This window comes from Penicillium griseofulvum (genome assembly GCF_001561935.1).
Source record: "Penicillium griseofulvum strain PG3 chromosome Unknown contig_19, whole genome shotgun sequence".
Taxonomy (NCBI): Eukaryota; Fungi; Ascomycota; class Eurotiomycetes; order Eurotiales; family Aspergillaceae; genus Penicillium; species Penicillium griseofulvum.
In genome coordinates this window covers 1-22,294 of record NW_024467430.1, presented here as the reverse complement: position 1 = coordinate 22,294, position 22,294 = coordinate 1, and the positions used below count along the sequence as shown (strand labels likewise).

The 22,294-nt window shown below is 46.9% G+C and overlaps 5 protein-coding genes across 5 annotated transcripts; 1 reads left to right on the top strand and 4 right to left on the bottom strand.

The window, feature by feature from the left end:
• Positions 1-1,592: 1,592 nt before the first annotated feature.
• Positions 1,593-4,778, bottom strand: PGRI_095710 (NACHT nucleoside triphosphatase; the record flags this gene model as incomplete). Its single annotated transcript, XM_040797284.1, has 3 exons — positions 1,593-2,643; positions 2,699-3,542; positions 3,659-4,778. 3 exons carry the CDS (start codon positions 4,776-4,778, stop codon positions 1,593-1,595), a joined length of 3,015 nt encoding a protein of 1,004 aa, XP_040651156.1.
• Positions 4,779-6,733: 1,955 nt separating this feature from the next.
• On the bottom strand, positions 6,734-8,119 carry PGRI_095700 (uncharacterized protein; the record flags this gene model as incomplete). The annotated part of the gene is made up of 1 exon (XM_040797283.1): positions 6,734-8,119. One exon carries the CDS (start codon positions 8,117-8,119, stop codon positions 6,734-6,736), a length of 1,386 nt encoding a protein of 461 aa, XP_040651155.1.
• A 4,275-nt stretch (positions 8,120-12,394) lies between these two features.
• On the bottom strand, positions 12,395-14,739 carry PGRI_095690 (uncharacterized protein; the record flags this gene model as incomplete). Its single annotated transcript, XM_040797282.1, has 3 exons — positions 12,395-13,879; positions 13,946-14,271; positions 14,325-14,739. 3 exons carry the CDS (start codon positions 14,737-14,739, stop codon positions 12,395-12,397), a joined length of 2,226 nt encoding a protein of 741 aa, XP_040651154.1.
• Positions 14,740-16,542: 1,803 nt separating this feature from the next.
• PGRI_095680 (uncharacterized protein) lies at positions 16,543-16,998 on the bottom strand (the record flags this gene model as incomplete). The annotated part of the gene is made up of 1 exon (XM_040797281.1): positions 16,543-16,998. The coding sequence occupies one exon, from the start codon at positions 16,996-16,998 to the stop codon at positions 16,543-16,545; it is 456 nt and encodes a 151-aa protein (XP_040651153.1).
• Positions 16,999-19,468: 2,470 nt separating this feature from the next.
• Positions 19,469-20,398, top strand: PGRI_095670 (uncharacterized protein; the record flags this gene model as incomplete). The annotated part of the gene is made up of 1 exon (XM_040797280.1): positions 19,469-20,398. One exon carries the CDS (start codon positions 19,469-19,471, stop codon positions 20,396-20,398), a length of 930 nt encoding a protein of 309 aa, XP_040651152.1.
• Positions 20,399-22,294: the final 1,896 nt, after the last annotated feature.

Below are 22,294 nucleotides of genomic sequence, written 5' to 3'. Positions count from 1 at the left end.
AGCAATTTTGGCTTTATCCAGACACTTCACTGTGACACTCTTTTCGTCTTCAAGTCTGCGATAAGTCGACCCAAAATTCTCCATAAACGTCCTGTTAGCAAGAAAGATGAATTATGTCAGGAGGAATCTTTCATACATCTGTAGCTTCATAAGAGGCCCCGATGGTCAAAAATCGGTGCCAGAGAAAGGCGGCGACGGGATATGGTATGTATATAGTACATCAAGCCTGGATGATAGGATCAACAGCCAGAATGGCCATTGTCTCCTTTATCAGGCTCTTGACATCATCAAATTCTCCAAAGAAGCATTGCAGCAGAGCAGGGCCATCGAAGGGCAGTGGAGCCGAAGATGAGTGAAGGGCCATTGTAAAAACCCCCAATCGCATGGACTGGCTGGGAGGTGCTAGGGTCTTTTAAAGACACGAGAAAAGCCTTTGGTTTGACCTGGTGTTTAGTTCATAGAAACACAAAAGCCATTTAGGTGAAGGCTGTTCATAGCTCAACACGGTACATGTAAGTTGAAGTTTTCTACTGTGTTTGTACAGGGAGGATCGAAATCAGTTTCACCACTTGCGCACAGAGATTCTTTCTCGAACCCTCCTTCTAAACACGCTAATCTTAATCCTGCTTAGCCTCGTTTCAAGTGCCGATTTGTATTGAAAGCTCGTATTATACGTGTCTCGGCTTTGTAAATTACATGAAACACGCTTGCACTTGATCCCGCCAAGTCTGCCCCTTGTGGTAACTCTCCACTCTTGCATCGGCTCCGTCCGTCCCTACATTTAGTAAGGACAGTTTCGAGTGATGTAGTCAAAAATCTCGCTTCATGTGTAATAAGGTGATCAGCAACAGAACACCTCTTCGAAATTCAAACTCAAGGCAGAAATTGGCCCTGAAACTTAGGATATAAGAGTATATAACTACAAAGTGACATTGAACCTGTCCGTTTCCTACACAAGCAATGTTCGAGAAGTTAATAATCAAAGTATGCGAATAATGTAGTTCGAGTCTTTCCCTCTGCCTAGTCGAACACTTTCGAAGCAGATCAATGGCTACAGTATACCATTATGACCGGAAGATTTCGAAGTGAAAGCCGAAAGGCCTTGATGAGTTCGGTCTTTCGAATTTCATCGCCTGTATCCGGAGCTTCTCAGCTCCACCAGCCCTGGTTCAAATTAACCCACGCCGAATTGAATACAGATATTACCTACGATCAAATCCGATTTACACAAAGTTTCCATAGGTAGACTAAAAATGTTCCCGACGGTGTTTGACAATCATACAGATAAAGGGCAATATCAAGTTCCAACTTGTTTGTGGATCCCATCGGGACTGTCCTTCATTTGACATATGTAATTCTGATGCAATCCATTTTGGGACGAAAAGGGACTATTGCCCAGAAACAGCAGATTCTTGTTATCTGAGTTGGCAGACCTAAAATATACGAGACGATGAGAGTGATGAGGCCTGAAGCTAGGCTATAGATGAACACTATAGTGGAAGTCACAGAAGAATTTACAAAGTTTGTTCGGAAGGTCCGGAGGCTTTGAGGGAAAGATTCTCAACTAGGTTTCTCGGAGCCACAAAGCCGGACTACGGTGAAGGCAATGTGATAGCGCCTCTTCTTTGAAGCATATTGACAATGCCGTGATGGCCTCGCTGTGAGGCAGCCTGGAGAGCGTTGCCATACCTGCCGCCCTGCGCGTTGACATCTGCTCCCTTGTTCAAAAGCAGGTTGACAATCTCTTGATGGCCACCCCCTGAGGCAGCCTGGAGAGCGTTGCCATACCTGCCGCCCTGCGCGTTGACATCTGCTCCCTTGTTCAAAAGCAGGTTGACAATCTCTTGATAGCCTCGCTGTGAGGCAGCCTGAAGAGCGTTGCCATAGTAGCCGCCCTGCGCGTTGACATCTGCTCCCTTGTCAATAAGATCGCGTGCAGGCACACTAAGTCCATTGAAGCAAGCATAGTAGAGCCTAGAGCCGAGCGGAGCTCCAGGGCTATCGTCCCAACTCCTATCAGCCTGATGCAAACGAGCCCATCTTTGAAATGTCTCTTCCGTTTCTAGAAAGCTGACTATTCTTTGGGTAATCTCCTCGTAGGCCAGTGTTAACGTAGCATGGTATGTCCAATGTTCGGCCGCATATCTTGCCATCGGAAAATGCCGCGTCATCTCTCTTTCGCTACCGTTGATGTCTGTCAGATATATCAAGCACGTCCTCGTGATGGAAATGCTGGCAGTCGTAATCTGGAATTGGTCATGTCTGAGAAGGTACTCTTCCACAGAAAAATGGGCAAGATGCAACTCTTTATCATTGGTATAGATGACTGTCACTAAGCTGGGACAGTAAGCTAAGATATCAGTCTCGCAAAACAATCGACGCTTTATGTCAAACCCTCGTGACTCGTCTTCAATCTGCGTCGCTATTACTTCTTTAACCTCAGCCAGCGTTAGAGGTCGCTTGGAATGCACTAGGAATTGGAGAAGCCGTATCGCGTCAATTTTTAACTCCGATGGTATACTTTCAAATATACGCTCGTATGTCTCATTGAGATTCAGCGGTAAAGATTCAAGAGCCTCCTCCATAGCTGCCTCGTGACGACATCGAGCCAGGCTGTCTAGCTGACAGAACGCCCACCTAAACCTAATCAAGGCGTCAGTAAGCTATCATTATATTGCTCAAAGCAGTGATTACTCACATCCCGTCGGCGCCGTCACCAACCTTTTTCCGGATCTCTTCCAAAAGGTTCTGGGACAAGGGCTTCTCTGTAAAATCACGCCGTTGAGAAAGTTGTGCTATGACCCACGATCGAATATCGGAGTTGATGGCTTGCTTATCAAGTGCTAGGATGTTTTGCTCTCCTATTAAGAGGGGAATGTCGCGCAAAAACTCGGATTCAGGTCGACCGGTGAGAAGCAGCTGAACATGGACCAACTCTAGCCTCGACACCATATCCTTAATCCACCCGAGCACAGCGTCCCTTGTTTTCGATTCATCCAATGCGTCCAGAACAATAGAGACCTTCCTCTGGGCTACGAGCATCTTGGAAACAACACTCCAAAGCACCTTTGTCGTAGGTTGGTCGCTGCCATTTCGGTGCGCCTGGAACAAAGCATCGAGATGGTTTGCGGAGTCCACCCCACGGCGGTAAAGCTGGAAAGCAAGCGAGCGCAGCATGCCTTCCAATGTCTGTTTTGCGACGTCGTTAAAGTCAAAGAAGAAGCTAAGGATAAGATCGTCGTTTCCGTTTGCGAGATGATCAAGCACAGTGGTACTAAGAACCGACTTTCCACACCCCGCGAGCCCGTGCAGCCATAACTGTCGACGTGACCCCGAGTGCCACTCTTGGAAGACGGGGGATTCGAGCAGCCACGCGCCAGTCCCCTCATGGCGGAGCGTCCTAGCATGGCTGGCGTTTGAAGATGGATCCGGGGGACAAAGCCAGCGCTTGATCTCATTGGTATGAAGGTCAGATCTGATAGAATCTGCAGTATTTCTTGTTGCAGCTGTTGTCTGCTGCATGCTATCGATCTGCAGTTGCACTACTCGCACCACTCGCAGTCAGAATATATTTCCAAATCCAAATGGTATTCGTCTCGGGTATTTGCTGGTATTTAATACACCTGCAAATGATGTATTCAGGTAGGTATATACTAACCCTTTTCCAATATAGCCTTTGCTGGATCCTCGGCATTAACAACACTAGGCTGAACACATCCCAAAAGTTCCTTTGCGTACGCAGCGGCCATGGCTGCAGCATATTCTTGCCAGGTTTTCTCTTTTCCCAAGTCCGCATAGTCACAAATGCCTCGGATAACAATACATGGGAAGTCATTCATGAGCCCAGCTGCCTCCATCTCCACGCATAGTAAGTGCCCGCCGTATTTTTTGTCAAGGAGGTCTCGGGATTGGGCATCCTTAATCACTTTGTTCCCGGATGCGATCAGGCCATAGTGTACCCTGACTTCTCTTGGGGCCCTTGCACCCTCTGCCTTCTCTGATACCCGTACATTCTCCTCATTTACCGGATTAATAGCCCATGAACCAAGAAAATATGCGATAATTGCGATGATCGCCTGCCACAACCAAGACAGGAAATAGACTTCCCTCGGAGTCCGGAACCTCTCGGATACCAATAATGGGTCTTGCAAACGCTCACACCTCGTATATTTTGGCGCTAGCCGTGGGAATTTCCTTTCCACATCATCCAGGTACTCATTTATCTGTGATCCGTACATCTCATGATTACTTTTCAGCTGGTTCGACGCGTTAAGTAGCGCGTTCGGGGGTCGGTTTAGCGAGCCCGTGTGAACAAACCGCCCATCCCGTTCCAGCTTCCCCATATCCCATTGTATCACCCCGTGATAGTCAGCAACAGGTTGACTGACCACCACATCACCCAGATTGACCTTTGACGGAATTCCGCCGCCAATCCCTACCATAAGCCCGAACCTGATTGATTGGAACGTGTTTATCATAGAGGTCGCGACGGTTGCGGCAGGGTTGGTTCCCATGTTGGGCAGGCAGGCTATGACGACGTTGTGGCCGCGTATTGAGCCAAGAGTATATGCGTTATGATCATTTCGAGGGATCGGGAGAGATTCGTGCTCTTCATCTAGCATGGCTCTGGCTGCGGTTTGTTCTTTTGGAAGGGCGCACACCCATCCGATGGTATATGCATCGTGTTGGAGTCGCTTTCGGCATGGTGGTGTGTCGAGACTCGGTTTGTTCTGTCCTGACACTGATTGCTCTGACTGAGATTGGGAACTCTCAGCCATGGTGGGTGGAGAACAGCTCGACTAGCCAGAATGCCCAGACGTGCGAGATAGTACGCGATGTGTCAACCAGGCACTCTTTCTTCTAACAGAAGACGCTGAGGAGTAGCTGTTTTTAGAAAGTTCTAATGTGGTTCTTGACGAGAATCTCAGTGGGACCCCGACGAACTGAAAGAGGGGGAATTTCCTCAGCCTCGTCATCATGTGACTCTAGCGCGATCAGCTAGGAAGATTAATTGCACCTTTCAGCTTGCCCACACCGCTTTCTAAATGGTTTTGTGTCGATTTCACTTCCACGTGGGGGCGGGTAATGACGTTCCTAGGAACGGGTCTACCCGATTCCAAAAGTCAGATCGAATGAGAGCCCTGTTACTGTGACCAGCCAGCGTTTTCCAGATAAAATATCTGACCCTCATCGCTTGAAGAGGTCACTGCTTTCTAGCAATTAAATTGCACATTTTAAGAAGTGCTAGATCACAGTTGTGATTAGCATAACCGAGGGATGATGTGCCATTTTGTTTAATCATCTTTTTCTAAGGTCCGCAACTTTGAGATGTGCTGCTAGGCTCCCAGGGACTACGAGATCGTTATGTCACGTGCATATCCTAATACCTAGCATCCCCCAGGCTTTTCACCCAAAATCATTTCACCTGCTCACTAAAGAAAGGGGTGAGCAAAGGTGAGCAGATAGAGTCGCTCCCCACCCCCGTCGCCCTCCTAAAGCTCTCCTCTATCAACGTCCAGAATTCTCTTCGCAATATAGCGCCAAGACTCCCTCTCTCCAAGCTCGAAATGGTCCAGAACATGATATCAAGCAAATCGCTGACTACCTCGCAAATGGCTAAAGCTGCTGAATGTAGTAAGCGTTCCATAATCAACATCAGCAATAACCTCCGCCGATTCGGAAATGTCAGAGCACCCCCAACTCGAGTCGGTCGACGACGAAGCATCACACCTCCGATGATAGAAGCACTATGTGATCGCCTCCTCGAAAAACCCGGGCTATATATAGACGAGATGGCAATATTTCTATGGGACGAGTTCCGTGTTCAGGTCACAAATTCGAGCCTTAAGCGGGCTCTTGCATCGGTAAATTGGTCGAAGAAGGTGGCTCGACAGAGAGCAAAGGAACAGAATGCGGATTTACGAGATTCCTATTTGCACTATCTGTCGGACTTCAAGTCGTATCACTTAGTCTATGTGGATGAGTCTGGATGTGATAAACGGATCGGGTTTAGACGGACAGGTTGGTCTCCGTTAGGCACAGCGCCATTGCAGGTAGCCAACTTTCACCGCGACCAACGGTACCAGATCTTGCCTGCGTATTGCCAAGATGGGATCGTACTCTCTCGTGTTTTCCAGCTCCACCGACGCTACATTATTTGAGGACTTCATTAATCAGCTTCTAAGGCATTGTGGAAGATGGCCTGAGCCAAAGTCCGTTCTAGTCACGGACAACGCGTCTTTTCATCGTTCTGATCGTATCGATGCAATGTGCACTGCAGCAGGGGTTAAGCTAGTGTATCTGCCACCGTACTCACCCGACCTGAATCCGATCGAGGAGTTTTTCTCGGAGTTGAAAGCATTCATTAGACGGAACTGGGTACGGTATGAGGAAAACTCAGAACAAGGGTTTCAAACCTTCCTCGACTGGTGTATTGAGGTTGTTGGATCTCGAAAACAAAGTGCTTTGGGTCATTTTAGACATTCTGGCGTTGATATCCAGGCTCAGAATTCAATGATAGACTAGACCAGCGATATAGGAACGTCACATATATATATGTCGCGTTATATGTACTACTGACTGCTAATGAAACCCACCTGAGGCTCTACTCATTTTCCGTCTACCGTTGTGTCCTATTTATATTCTGAAGTAGATATTCGAAACAAGTACTGTAGTTCAAAAACAAATATCGCGATTCTCCTAGCCACTATTGTATGCTTCTTTAGAGTACTATCTATATACACTCAATCGGCGAAATATTCCTCATACTTCTGGCCCATTTCACCACATCTCTTACGAATTGACGGGCAATACCCACCATGATCCCTTGATCGATAAAGAATGACGGATCTTGGTCCTCGTAGATTAGCTGAAGATCGAAACCATTCGCCAGCGCGATATCGCATGCTTGACGAAACTGAGCTTTTAAATGGTCATCAGCGACATTCGCCTCATGCCATGCGCTATACTCTCTGACCGCAACATCTCGAAGTCCAGGAATATTAAAGTCGTCATTGACTTGGGCCTTTGGTGACGAAGGCATTGCTGGGGATGCGGAGGATCGCGTCTCCAATTGAGAGGAAGGTTGCACCACATTGAAATGTATATTGATGGGACAACTTCCTGGGATACTGGACAAATTTTTTTTCTTGGATTGTTTGTTCTCCAGCCGCTGCTGCTCTTCCATAAATAGTTCTTCACGAAAGATTTCCGGGACGTCTTCATGAGACTGCAGGGTGTTTCCTTTTTCCACAAAGGCAATTAAACGTTTTAAATGGTGGCTCCTCAGCGCATAGTGCTTTTTCCCGTGTGGGTCTTGCCAGCAATGTGGGCCAAGATGGCATGATGAAGAAGGACAACGCATCAGGTTGTACACAGCTCGCCAAACGGATTCTTGCCCAGATGAATTCTCTTCGGCATCCACTTGAACGTCTAGTTCGTTGAGCATCCGTTTAGTGACCGATGACCTTCCTCTTTTTTCGACCCTACCTGAGGCAGTTTTGGAGAGACGGTCGTCCTCAACATATTTAAAGGTAATACTTAACCTCAGTTTCTTGCCTCGACGGCACACTTCGCCCCACCTGAGCAGTTGCTTTTCCACGGCAGTCCAATCGATGTCGAGATGGTCAAATCGTTTCGTCAGGTCGCGTTGGGAGCGATCATTCACCGACACGACGATCGAGGTGTCGTCCGACTTTACCCTTCCTTTACCGGGGGTCTTTCCATCTAACAACTTTTCCAACTTACCCTTTAGGGTCGTCGGCCAGTAGGCACTCGGAGTCAGGGCTACGTCCTCTTCAGTGTCCCGCGAGAGCACTTTCTTATTCACGGTGACTTTCCACTCTATCGTATATTGGATGCAGTTTGCCGGCAGTTCGTTACTTGGCATTCCCTCATACCATTCGGATAGCTGAAGTAGTCGAGGAGGTTGTGGTTGCTGTTGTGACAGGACTTCCGGGTCGTTTTCGAAGTGATAGTCGAGGGAAGGGCTGCGCCCATAACTTAACGCAGGCGTGCGACCGTAGAATCCTGGAGTGGGGGCATATTGCGAATCTTGATCCCCAAGTTCGAGGTCATGCGGCTGAGAATCATGGTCATAAGGACACGAATTAGCAGTCATCGTGCTCGTTTCAAGGCTCTAGCAGATCCAACATCAGCATGATCACGACCAGTCAGTTCAGGAGATGCTAGTCCCCAATCAGAAGGCCAAGCCTGTTACAAGAAGCAAAAAGTATTACCCACTAGTACTGTCTCTATACAACTCGCTCGTTCGCAGTGGTCACTCTAGAGGGCAAGTGGTTGGCAGAATGGGGATTCTAATTCCTGCCACGTCTCCAAATGAGCTGCAGGCATTCGTTTGTTTGGCTTGTTTGCTAGATCAACGCTCTAGAATCCCTGGAGACCATACGAGTCAAATACAGAAGCTATTTTAAGCTGTTATTTACGACTGTATCGGAATACCGCCAAGAAAGGGGTTCAGGGGAAGAGTAACCGTAATAGGTATAGTGTGTTTCGACAGGGGGTTCGAGAAAGAATCTCTGTGAAGAAGTGGTGAAACTGATTTCGATCCATCCTGTATTGGATTGATGGCAGTTTGAATAAAGTATTGCAACAACCCGGTTTATTCAGGTCACTAAATCAATTTCTGAATCTTGCTAATTGAAGGCTCGGCCTCTCGGGGCATTGTTTCTCTCTGCTAGCCCCTTCTGTATCCTTTCCCTCGTTTTGCCGGTGAGCATTGTCGGTGAGGTTTGGGCCGCAGACGTTGCATCCACTCCTGTCGAACTTCCTCCTGGGCAACGGCTCTCTCATGTTGCAGCTTTTGTTCTAAGCCCTCATTAAGGGGACCAAACGCCGTGAGAGATTTCCACCACGTCTCTGGTCTCAGGCATCTCGGCTGAAGCCGCAGTCGAAGCGTAGTTTGTGACCGCTTCAAGGGTGGTTCTAGGCTGTGGGCAGCCTTGGTCTTTGGCGACGGTTGCATGTTGAAGCAATGGTCAAGCATAGGCATGGTGTCAGATGTCTCCCGCAAGCGGCGCGTTGACCGACGAGAGATATTAGCCATTATCCAGGACAACGTGAGAGGGGATATGATGCTTTGACTGGGGTAAATCAGGATATTTAACATCCCCCTTGTCATTACTATCACTAGAAAGTGCACCGTCTCATGAATCCTGGACAACAGGTCTCATCCCTCATTTAGTGAATTCAGAGGGAATAGAATGAGAAATTAGTGGTCGATGGCAGGTCCATACTTGGGCGGCCGAGAAAGTTGATTGTACTGCCTCCAAACTTGTCTCTCTCCCCCTGTACTCAATTGCTTAGACTTGAGGTCTTGTTGAAGATTTTCAACGTTTTTGGTCTTCGGTTACCGGCTGGGCCCCACTGGGATGTTTATGCTTGAAAGACAAGATTATTTCCGTAAAACGTTAGATCCTCAACGCCTTGAATAAGATGTTGAACGCATTGGCTGAATATATATTGAGGGGCTTGCGGCCTTGCTTGACAGACCAAAAGCAATCATGGTCCTTAACAGCAATGAGAAGCGTGCGTTCTTCGGACAACAGTGCCGTGAGGCATTGGCAGCCCATATACGTAGGCGGCTATATTCCTTCCGTCTGATGAGTCAAATTAACGCGCCTCAGATGACCGACTTGACCTTGTCGTTGCTCCCAGCCAAGTCCGTCGGTCTAGTGGTTGAATCAACTTTGGCGAGGGGTCAGTGTAAATGGTACCTACTACTGCTACTACTATGTACTACTCTGTAGGGCCGTTGGCGAACTTCCTGATAATAAACCCCGCGGCACTGAGCACTCTCTGAAAATTCCCGCTTCATGGTCTCCTCTAGAAGCTGGGCTTGGTGAGATGCAGTGTCCGCGGTAACTCCATGCTGCCTACCTGTTACGTGGATGTAGTGAATCATCTTTTTGCTTTGCGGTCGTGGTAGACCAGAGTTATGCTCATCCTTGTTTTATATGTTCTTCTTTATGTTACATTGTATATAAAGATCCCCTCAGAATATGGTTCTACCAACAAATTCTGTCTGGTTGAACTATTAGTGGTCCCTGATATCTCGATATTATGCAATATGATGAAACCACAAGACAAGTACTGCCAACGATTGATCCCTCAGAATTAGTTTATACGATTATGCAAAGGATACCCCAGGGAGGACTAGCGGTGATCGCAATGTTCATTTTCTGGTCAACCGCTAGCAAAGTGACAAACACCCATCGTACATCACGATATTACCGGGCGAAAAGTGAGGTACTACTGCATAGTTCTCAACCTTGGATATCATTCGACATAGGACTTACCCAGATTCGGTATTACTTTCCATCTAATATTTGGAATGACTCCGATTCCATCTCCTTTCCAGAACCTATAAAGCGGAAAGCGAATATCCATTCGCCCTCTTTAGTAGTTCTTCTCCAAACTTTTCCCTGGAAGCCCATCATACCGTTTCGAGCCCCAAAGCAAACCCAATGGATTCTGTTCCACCAAGAAAAAAAGAGAATGAAGATCATTCGGTGTTTCTGTCTTCTGTCGCGTCAACTGAATTATTCCTAACATCCCGTGGCTTGCGTACTCCACTTGAACTGCCCAAAGAGGCAAACAGTGTCGGCATTCCCGAGGTTTCCCTGGGTGCCAGAGGCTTATCGAAGCAAAATAACCTAGAAACAACATTCCCCGAGTGCCAAACTAAGCGAGCCGTTCAATTTAAAAGAGAGAATGTATCCAAACTACATCGCACTAGTGAAAAAAGCACCGAAAATTTCTGCAAGCGAAACAGAGTGCGAAAGTCTTCACAAGGTCAGCACGGCTCCAAAGCCAGCCAATGTATTTTATCAGGTTCATTCAAAAACAGAACCCTATCTAAGGCAATGAAACTGGGTCCAATCACTTACCGCGGCGCCCTAAAGTTGACTGGGAAGCTTTGCAAAGCACAGTTGCCCCTCCTCAAAAATCACCTCAGAGACCGCAGTGATTTATTTAGCGACGGAGAAGCCTTGCTACATGAGATAGCAACTGCGCACCCAAAATACAACCAGATTATTCGAACCCTGCCCATCTTATTGAATTTTATTCCTGGAGAATTTAAAGAAAAACTGATGATTGAAGAAAACGCGGAGTGGTTGAAGATGGGAGCTTATTTGGTCAATAAATGGATTTCAAGATCAGCATGACAAAAATTGCTGGGCAGACGATCTACTGTAGAAGGATACAAATTTGAGATGATCTAGGCGAAAACTAGTTAGTTTTTGTTGAGAAGAATTACAAATAGTAAGAAGTGAAGCGAGAGAATGCAACTATGTGCTTTCTACAAATTTGTATATAAGTGGAAGGACCACGAAAAAAATAAGGAGGCTACTAGGCTGTCAGAACCAGTCGGATCGCGAGGCTCTCTTTTAGCTATAAACTTACCATATTGTAGTCCATTATCAAACCTCATATCATTTCAACTTGGAAAACTCTCAAAGAATCCCAATAACTGTACCCTCGTTTCGTTTCATATCTTCATAACCCACATTTCTTCCACTGACATTAACTTCATAAATGTTGTAATTCAGAAAATGATTGATATTTCAGGAGAAATACGAGGCTATACTATGTAACGATAACATCAAGTTGATTATTATTTTCGTAAACACGGGATTAATTCTGATGGTGCGACTTGGTTACTGATCTGCACCAGCCTCATAATACAACAAGAATTGAAGGCTTGCACATAAACACCCCAACATCCCAAGTGTTGGAGATATCTGGAGTGGGGATCGACAGTTTCAAAACTGTTGGTGTCATTATTAAGTGGGAACTTGGTCGTGTGCTCCGATGACGGTAGTGCTAGATTTCGGGGTTAGCTGAAGGCTCTGTATCGCTAATGTGAGCGCTTCAGTCTAAGCTGCAAATCACTGGCTTCAATCGTTTTGCGCTAAAGTCGATCATTACTTCTCAAACGCAAGTGGAAATCCGGGTTCCAACAGGACCAACTCAAAAAGAAAATGATGTGATGACGGGAAATCGAAGCGAAGGCGTCTGTCGGATCCGAACTCGCGAACAAAACCAATAGGCATTCATTTTCTAGGTCGAGAAGAACTTTTAGCCTAGTCACATTGTTGAACAAACTAATATAGTTAATCTTCATTTGCTTGCAACTGCTTGGCAACTCTATCTTTCTGATTACCTATCTCGCATCGATACCAGATCTTTTTCGTTCTACATGACACTTTTTTAGACAGGTTCAACGTATATACAAGATACTCGAGCTGCACACAGGGATAGGTTGCTCTGGACAAGGCACTTGAGCAATCTCATGCTTTATTTCCTGTAAATGGATTGACGTTCTTCTGAAAGCGAGATCATACAAATCAAACGACGTCCGAAACAGTCATATTCATGTTATACTATCTTCACCCCCCGGGAGATCCATATCGACTCGATTCGCGGAAATTTCTTGTGTCAACTCATTCAGGCTCATATTCAACCATTCTTTGGCAGAAATAAGTTCACGTTGTTCGTTCTGATTCAAACGTCGCTTTTTGCTCGTCCTTGTTTCCTCCTGGTCGGTCGACTCATGAAGCACCGTTTGAGACAGATCCGCTCCGACATATTCGGCATGTAAAAGTAGAAACGGATTCCGTACGTACAGCGAATAACAATCTCTTCCGTTGATGCCTCGTGTCGGATTATCGCGAGAATATATATGAAAATGATATTTCGAAAACCCTTCGAAGAATTTATTCAAAGCGGATTGAATGTTTGGTAGCGGTACGTCTCTGTCAGGCTCACCAGGGATGATGAACTTCATATTGAAGCGGCTCGGTGACTGAATATCCACAGCTGGAGCAAGTGAAGTGGGATCAAACTGCGGAGTAGAGAAGACGGAGAACACTGTTGCTTCATTTTCTTCTGGTGGAATTATCGTATTTTGAATTAGGTCATCAAAGTTTGGGTTCCATAAAGAAGGTTCCTGAGGAACTGCCTCATTGGTTTCAACTTCAGGAACGAATTGACTGTCACGGTCGTCTTTGAGATAGCGGAAATATGCCAAAAACACCGATCGTCGAGCAAATCCTGCAGTAACTCGGGGGGAGCTCCAAGGCCGTTCCAATACCTCCCGCGAGAGTGCAAAATGATCTGCCTCCACTGAGTCCCTATATGGCGTTCCATTTCGTCTTTCTACCGGTAGGTCTTCTTCCACACTTGCGGGATAGTCACACGGTGTAATAGGGGATAATTCAACCGGGTGAGCCGGCAGTCCATCCACAAGAGGGGTGCTAAAGCCTTTTTCTCTGACAAGCCAAAAGAGATGTTGCCAGAGTTTCTGTCGTTCGTGAAGTTCTTCCACGGGCGTTGGCGCGAGTTGTGTCCCAGACTTTGTCCGCGTGCGGCGCTTGTGATCAGTCATTTCGAATCCATATTGAAAGCTGAAACGCCAGAAATCATAAAGATCCCCCCGAATTCCATGCTGGCGATTTGAAGTCATGACAGGGACACTTGTGTAATATTGTTCCCCGAGTTCTTCGTCGACAGTCATCTTCCGATGGGGATCTGGAATGTAGAGTTGCTGTAGTACACTCCGGCCTACCTCTAGACTGATCCTGTCTTTGAAGAATGTCTCCAGTGTCGGTATAGGGTACTGGATCTCTTTCAATCGTTCCCAAATTTCAGTGCGGTCTTGAACATCTTCAATATCAGGGAACAATTCTTCCTTTGACATTCGATCTTCCAAGAACCGCAAGTCCCGAGCAGAGACCTTGGGCACACGGGATTTCAATAGTTGGATGGTCACGCCGTCTAATTGCGCCAAAAGATCCCGCCTGTCCCCCATTAACCCAAAAAAGGTGCTTTTTATGTGGTTAAGGTAGCATAGGAGAGGCTGATACATCCACTTAGCCTTTTGGTCATGGGGCTTTGAGAACTGGAATTGGGTTCAGTATCTTACCTCATCACAGCGCATTGACACCAACTTGTGTAGTAGCCCGATTCGCATGCCCTCCCAGATACCCGCTATAGGGAGCAGCTCATCGAAGGCTTGGGGTAGTGTAGGATGTTTGAGAAAAGCCCGCAGATATTTTCCCTTTTTGCTGCCAGGAACCCTTTCCAGGGCAGCCCACCAATGGTTTGCTGCGATCCTGTTTACGGGGCCGTCAAGATATCCTTCATAATACCGTATTCGCTCATATATAAGCCCATCCGGAGGCCTTTGATCATTCGGGAAGCGTTCCTGGAGTGATCGGACAAATTCTTCTTGTAAAGGTTCTTCGCCAGCTAAAATGTAATCAGGCAAAGATATTCTGGGGAATAGCGACCTCTTCACGCACCTGTCTGCCCTGTAACATAAACATCCACAATCCACCATGAATTACTAGAGCTGAGCTTTTTCCGAGCAGCAATAATTAAGTTCTCGTGGTCCTGTCCGCGCAGCTGGTAGTCGATATCGACATCCAATTGATGGAATTGTCCATCTACCAGCCGTGGCCTAACGCGACGTTGCCAATCACTTTCAGGAATCAATACAGGTACATGGCATTCCTCCATCAGGCGTTGGCACCCTTGAGTGTCCAGAATTCGCTCAAGGCGAGCGATATTTTGGCGGTTGCTCATTTGCCGCTTGAAGTTTTTGTCGAATACGAGACGAGAGATATCAACCCGTGCTGCCATTTTGAAATGTTCCTCACGATAGGTAAATACTTTGTACTCGGCTTCTTCCACTTGGGCTTGTGTTAAGCGCGTCATTTTGTAATGCAGTGAACGTTGTATGCTTGAGCTTGTCTGCTGAGCGGGTAGGACTATTTAAATACCCTGAACGAAAGAGCCATTTTTACGTGTTTGCCATTTCGTCTGAAATATCGTAGCAGTCATCAAATTCAGGCTGATGAAGGTATACGTTCCATTATATGAAATGAGGTGGTTGGTCTTCCCCACAGAAGGTTGAGGGAGTCTATTTCCGCCGCTCCGGCTAACCTACTAACCTCAGAAATCAGGCGTTATCCTCTCTGCCGTCCACTCACTGTTATGGCCCCAATCGTTATAGTAAAACCTACTATAATGTCATATCAATCGCCTTAGCCGGGTCTAACCAAATCTAGCTGAAACCAAACATTTGAGGGTCAATTTGCCAACCGCGAACAGCACTTACGGATGGACGTGCCGTTTCCACTTTAATGAATACATGCGACGGGGGGCTTTTGAGTTCCGCTACTTCGAGTTAATATATTTTCCTATTCTGACATCATCCACATGTTAACGGTTCTATAAAGAACACATGGTTTCCACATGCTCGTGCGGGGCGCTTTCATCGAGAATACCCTTGACACTGACTTCCCTAGATTCCTTGGTGGCATAAATAGAATGCTGCGACACGTAGGAAAGATACTTCCCTTGGCTTTCTCTATAGCGGCCTTGGTCTGCCTAGCCATTGTCTTTGCGGGATGCATATCGACCTCTTCTCCCAATGAATTGTACTTCTTGAAGGTAGCTAATATCCCATAAAACTCAAGGAATAGTTAGCTAAAGCCAAAATAATAGGTGAAATTGATCAATTTTCCAGAATTTGGGAGCGTTCATCCTCGTCGCTCCCTCGGTATTGCCGCGGTGGACGGAATCGATGTTGCAAACAAAGCCAGTAGTGAGGCCAACAGCGTTATGAACAGCGCTTCTACTGCTGTAATTTATGCCTCGGGCGCCGCAGAGACTGCAGCGAGCCAGGTGACCGATAAGATTCAATCTTTATCCAACGAAATAAACTCACACCTTCCGGGTTTTTATTCTGTGGGACTTTGGGGATATTGCCAAGGCCAGAAAGAAACATCATCTTATTCCAATTGCTCGCAACCCAGTACCTCTTTTTCGTTCGACTTGTTAAGCATTTTGGGCTCGGTTACCCCAGTAATCGACGGGGTGCTACCAGACGAAAATAACAAATTGCTTGCTGGATATCACGGTGTCTCCCGATGGTCAATCTCAGCTTACATCTTGGGTTTTGTTTCAACATTTGTGGCTGTTGTTTTCGGAGTCACCACAATGTTTTTTTCGCGGGGAAAAATATTGCTTATCATTTCTTCCTTGGTAAGGCGTCGTAATTAGTTTCTGGATAAAATAAGCTGACCATTGCTGAGTCTGCAACTATTTTTGTCGCCGGCGCATCCATTGGCGTTACGGTAATCTACGGGTTGATTACGGGTGCTATACAGAGTATCCTTCATCCTCTGGGAGCCGATGCAAGTTTCGGGGCGCATTCGTTTGCTGCAACCTGGCTAGCAGTAACATTCTCTTTTGCGGCACTTTTGACATGGCTGATTGAGATGTTTTGCTGCTGCATTTGATGTGGTTATGGAATAGTCAGCGGGTAAGCTAAGATGTAGACTACCTTGTTACAGAATCGACTCTGATAAAGAATAAAAGAGATGGAAGTGGTTAAAGTAATTTCGATATATCTTTTACCTGTAGATTTCCACAATTTCTTATGATTGCAGAGGATGCTGTCGAATGCTGTCGAATGCCAAGGTTCGAATACAGGGCTGAGACAGGGTAAAATTCTCAGAAAATCATGTGACTAATGGTAGAAGCGACCGAGAGATAGCGAGAGAAAGGGCAGATTCGGTAAGAAATATGTCCGATATTGTTGTCTACTCGGACGCTTCCGGACGTGAAGGCTGTCTTGGAACTGCCATCGTCGCGCTCAACGACCAGGAAGAGGTGGTGGAATCTCAACAGGTACAAGTGGGTCCGACGGAACGCTGGTCGGTCCACGTAGCAGAGCTCATCTTCTATGTACGCGGTCGACATGGCGTTCAAGCTAGCCCATCGGCGCACAAATGTCGGAGATGGAGTACGGTCAACGGCAACAATCTCATGTGACAGCAGATCGGCCTTGCAAACAATCCAGAACCCAAGTAACAAATCTGGACAGCGAATCGTCCATGCAATCATACAGGCAGCCCTCAGGTTCAGGCAGAGAATATCAGACTCCGCCTGCAGTGGATCCCAGGACATTGTGGGAATGTCGGGAATGATGAGCAGATCGACTCGCTAAGGAAGCTGCGCAACCGGGTAAAACCCATCCCTTTCGGCGCGCGGGAGACAGTCGCGCACGTGCCGATAGAATGCCCGAGGCTCCGAATGCTGCAGGCGGAATTGAGAAGGAAAGTCGGGGACGCGATGAACAGCGTGTCGAGCCTGCTGGGAGGCTCAAACGAAGATGAGAAGGGTAAACCAGACACCGTGGAAACCAATGCCTGCAGGATGAAAATGTCCAGTTCTTCCTGCAGGTTGCGTCGAAGTACTAACCAACTACACCATTGCCACCACCGCTTTATTATAAGGCGGGTCGGGATGAGTTTCACCATTTGGTCTGTCCAATGGTTTCTCAAACTCTGTTTTAGTGTACTGTTATAATGCCTTCTATGTATTCTAGGGCTACATAACAACCGGTAGGCACGGACATACTTTGACTCAGGCGATTTCGCTCTTTCTGCCGCTGATTGCGAGACTGACCACGGCGCTATTCAAACGGGCAGAGCACATCCTCATCGGGAAAGCATTTCGCACCCTTATGCCTCTATCCCAGCCTCTAGTAACGTTGACGAAGATGCCAACCAAGATACGTATAGGAAAAGTGCCAGTCTTGAGAAGAGTCCTCTCCTTCACCAAACAGACATTAAAGATGAACCTACAAATAAGGAGGGACAGGACGATCATGTCTCTCACGAATGTCACAGTAAGACCAAATTGTCGCATTGAAATTGAAAACAAATTGTATGTCATTGAGCAGGACAGCACGAGCAGCACAATAGTCAACGAGGCATGGTACGATAGCTTTTCGATTATGAAGTTACGGAATATTTTTTAATCTTACGATATGTATCCATATCCTTGAAATGGTGGTGGTTTTGTAAGCTGCCTAAAGAATGTTATCCTCCCTTAACATTAGGGTTCGAGAAACAATCAGAGAGCGTAGGTAGTGAGTGACACCGGATTACCGAAGAGATGTGTGCACATTGGGAGCAAGTTGTAAAGGAAACACAAACCAGAGTGTCTGTCTACTCAGCAACGGAGCAAGATAAAGAAGACCATATGAGATTATACCCAAAGGGTCTGCATCGCTGACGGTTTGTGGACCTGCGGGGGGAATTAACATCACGTCAAACAGTTCTTCATTTTTGAAAGGCTAAAGGGATTTACGACGTGTGGCATAATTCGACGGTTGGATAATGATTTGTGTGCGACGATTTCCAGGTAGTGGGCTATGTCCTACTTGTGAAACCGGACAATAGGCCGATACGGATAGGGGGGCATGCTACTTGAATTCCTATTCCCATTTCTCCTCCAAAAACTGTTGCAGGTGCTGTCCACTGGCGTTTACCGTAATTTACCATGACTCATCAATAATACATTGGCAGAAGCAATGTGGATCTAAGCCTAGCCTAAATTGTAATAGTGTGCTTCAGGTGGAGCTCTGGGAAATAGTGTGAGAGAGAGCGGAGATAAAGCTGATTTTGAATACAGTGCGTCCCGAAACTGGTGCAACCGCTGACACTCTTCGAACGTTTCTCCAGCCCCACCGCCAAGAGACACTAGACCATATTAAGATTAATCTAGGAATATCAATGTTCCTGTATCAATCTCGATACCGTGATTTACATTTATTAAAATACGGTGCCTTGTCTCGTAACTGTACTGGGATCCAAAGGAACTGGAATTTTCCATGGAGATGCAAACAAGGCAAACGACAGTGTTTTGGAAGTGCCTTGAGAATCTGGCGACCTGTCACTTTCCTCCCACTCCTGTCCAAGTGACGGTCTGGGGGACTTACAGTACACGGCACCAGACCTTGCAAATAGTGGCTTGCATTACTTGCTTACTGTACCTGCAGGCTACCCATGAACCTGCTTATCAAATTACTCAGCCTGTCAGCTATAGTCCTCTCTTCTTGACGTCCTGTAACACACTTGGTGGAAGCTAACACACAACCATGTTAATAGACTCCTCGGTGGCATCTTTTGCCTTGGGGGGATGACTTACACTCCTTTCAACAATGATGATGATGATGCTTACCGACCTGAACTGCCCAATCTATGGGAACGGACTCCCTCGTATGCCCCCACCCCTGGTTACCCAGACCGCGAATGGACGCCATCAGTAATCTGTCCTTCACCCGATCCCGAGAACATAGTTGGTGAATGTTCACCTTCCTTGCATCAACACCCGTCCGACCATCAGAGTTTTGATCCTGTGGTTGAACGTGCAGATGAAAGTGTATGGGATGAACAATCTCCGAACTGTATCCACTACCAGATCGAGTGGAGGGTTAAATTGAACAATCGAGTTGTGGTCAAGGATACATACAAAACAAGACCTGACTCAACCGCCTAGATCTTACTGGGAACAGATAAAAGAGGACGCTTGTAATATTCTGCGACGGAAGACAGCCCGTGGCCGACGGGTGAGACTAGATGATACTGACATGGTCTTATCGGTGAACTCCCAACGGGACATTGACAAACATTTTGAAGGCACTAGTGTTGATTGGACAGCGGTGGAGAAACAGCTGCTAGCGTGGGCCTCTCTATTTCGTCGAGGCAAGACGATCCGGCTTCAGATAACGATCAACTACATAGAGGACAGTGGGACTCTTCCTTCTAGAACAGACAAGAGAGGAAAGTCATCGGTGACTACACGGATGCTCGCTGATCGAGACTCTCAGATTGACGCCGAGCAAGTCTCCGGTCAACATTCCGTCTGGCGCGATGTGTATCGTGTCATGCGATGTCCCGGGCCGCCATGTCGCCACGAAGGACAATACTGCTGGCAAGATCCAGAGGGGAAAAGGCACCATAGATTGAAGACACACCATCTGAAGGCCCTCGTCAAATATGTGGAGCAAGGTGGGGTTCTCGAGACCCACGCTGATGTCCCTGACAGTGTTCGCGAGCAGCTCTATGCCGAGGAGAACCAGCGACTGGACAAGAAAAAGAAAGCCGCGGAGAACTCTACAATGGGTTCAATGTGTCCTCCAATCAATATCACTGTCCTCCCGGCAGGATCATCTCAGCAATCGGTACATCCTCCTGCTAATGATGCCATGCCCACCGGGCCCGGCTGTACTGAATCAATCATGGTTGACGGCCTGCTAGATGTCGCTGTGGACGAATATACTGAATGGCAGCAATCGCGGGTGAGCAACGAGACTTTCAGGGAGAATATCTACAAAGCACGCGATGTGACCCTCGAAAATTGTCTCGACCTCATGCAGATTTATGAGGATCAAGACCCAGGGTTCTTTGTTAAGCACGGCGTGAAAGTAGGTGCCGCTCGGCGGTTCGTTCGTGACATCGGCTTTTGGGTTAAACGGCGCAAAGAAGTGACTTGCAACGAAAATTTTCATTTAGTCTAGATACATATATTATGTGCTTTGATTAAAGAACAGCCTACACTGGCATGCTACTTTGCATGGGGTCGGAGTGAACTGTAATTTCTTTCAGCGATCATACTACCATAGCAAAACAGGTAAGCTCGCTCTAAAGACGGTTCCTAACACGCTGGTACTGTATCACGGTAGAGAGGATATTGGCAGATATCAATTTGACATAATTTATGTCACTTTTGTGAGTAGACTTTGCCCGCCGTTTAACGAGAGTTAATATTGTTTTAACTTCACATAAGTCCCCACTAGATGTGAGACCTACGACTTACCGGGTGGGGCCAGTCTCCGCATCAATTTTTGGAGGTATCAACCTTGAGTCGTCCGTTGACCTAGAGCGCAAGGAGGTTACAGATATTGGAATTTGGTTCCTGGAAAATAAATCCGACGGGCATGAGTGCTGATTGGATTGTCGATGAAGACCCCGCATTTCAGACCGCATTTCAAATGGTAGCTGTGTCTTACAATACAGCAGTAAGACACCACTAGGTGTATTCTACACGCAATTGGCTGTACAATGCAAGAATGCGCCTGGCTCTTTCTGTCTGCTACGTGGTATGCCCCTCAATAACAGGAGGGGATTTGCCTCTGCAGCCACGCGCATGCCTGAGAGATGTTTGTATCTAAGAACAGGCGAAACGACTTGGTTGCTAGACTTCTTACTTCGAAATTTTATCTGATCCGTGATATGATTAAAAGCCAGTCTTTTACCACGTCTCAGATGGCCGAAAGAGGCTGAATGTACCTAACCCCCTTTCCTGTACATCCTGTACATCTGACGTGTCTCGCAAGCCTTGCAGAACAACTCATACTTGCATTCCCCCTCCCTTCTCTCGGGCTATTATAAAAGGGCGTTAGGAAATTTTGCCTTGAATTTCTCATAATATCTACTCATTCAGTTTCTTCTCAACACTATTACCTAACGTTACCGTTAACATGGCACCAAAAAAGAAAAACAAGAGTTCCAAGATGCGAATGGGATCCAAAATTACGACACCGGTCCTGAGATCTTCGAAGATTGACTATAATCAACCATCTTCTTCGTAAGCCCTTCGAATTCTTTGGTGTTGCATTGATTCTGATCTTCGAAATGGCCCTACGAGTCGCCGTTTATTACCCTTGTGATTGGGAATAAGCGGTATAAGCTTCCAAAGGAATTTCTTTGCAAATGCCCACAGCTTCAACTACAATCGTTCTGGGCTACAGAAATTGCATTGCCGGATGTCTACGAAGGTGCCGGCCATACTTTGGTGCATTTCTTCTATTCAGGGAACTACGAGACGATACTCTCGCCACCCGATATTGACACATGCGGCATCGCAGGAGAGTACAGAAGAAGTATCCTGGTTTACCATGCATCCAGAAAGTGTGGGATTCCGGGTCTCGAATGCCTTGCTAAACATTACATTGAGCACTTCGGTAAAGAACTGGCTCTGTATGACGTACTTCGCCTAACAAGGGATGTATTTTCAACCCTTCCTGAAGGCGAGACTTGGCTCCCGAATTACATCAAAAGTCATTTGCTGCGGCTGAAGCTTGGAAATCCAAACAACAACCTGGCAGAGCTTTATAGTACTCTTGGTTATGATCATCAGTTTGATAACACTGTGATGAAAATGGTGGTTGATATGCTATCGGTAAACCTTTCGGATAATGCATTGAGAGACGGTGAGAGCCCCGCAACGCTATTCTCAAAGAATATTGATCAACGAACTCTGAAAATCATTATGGGCTAATGGGAGATGTGCCGCCAAAGACCCTGCCGCCGATGAGCCTGCCGCCGATGAGCCTGCCGCCGATGAGCCTGCCGCCGATGAGCCTGCCGCCGATGAGCCTGCCGCCCACGAGCCTGCCGCCCATGAGCCTGCC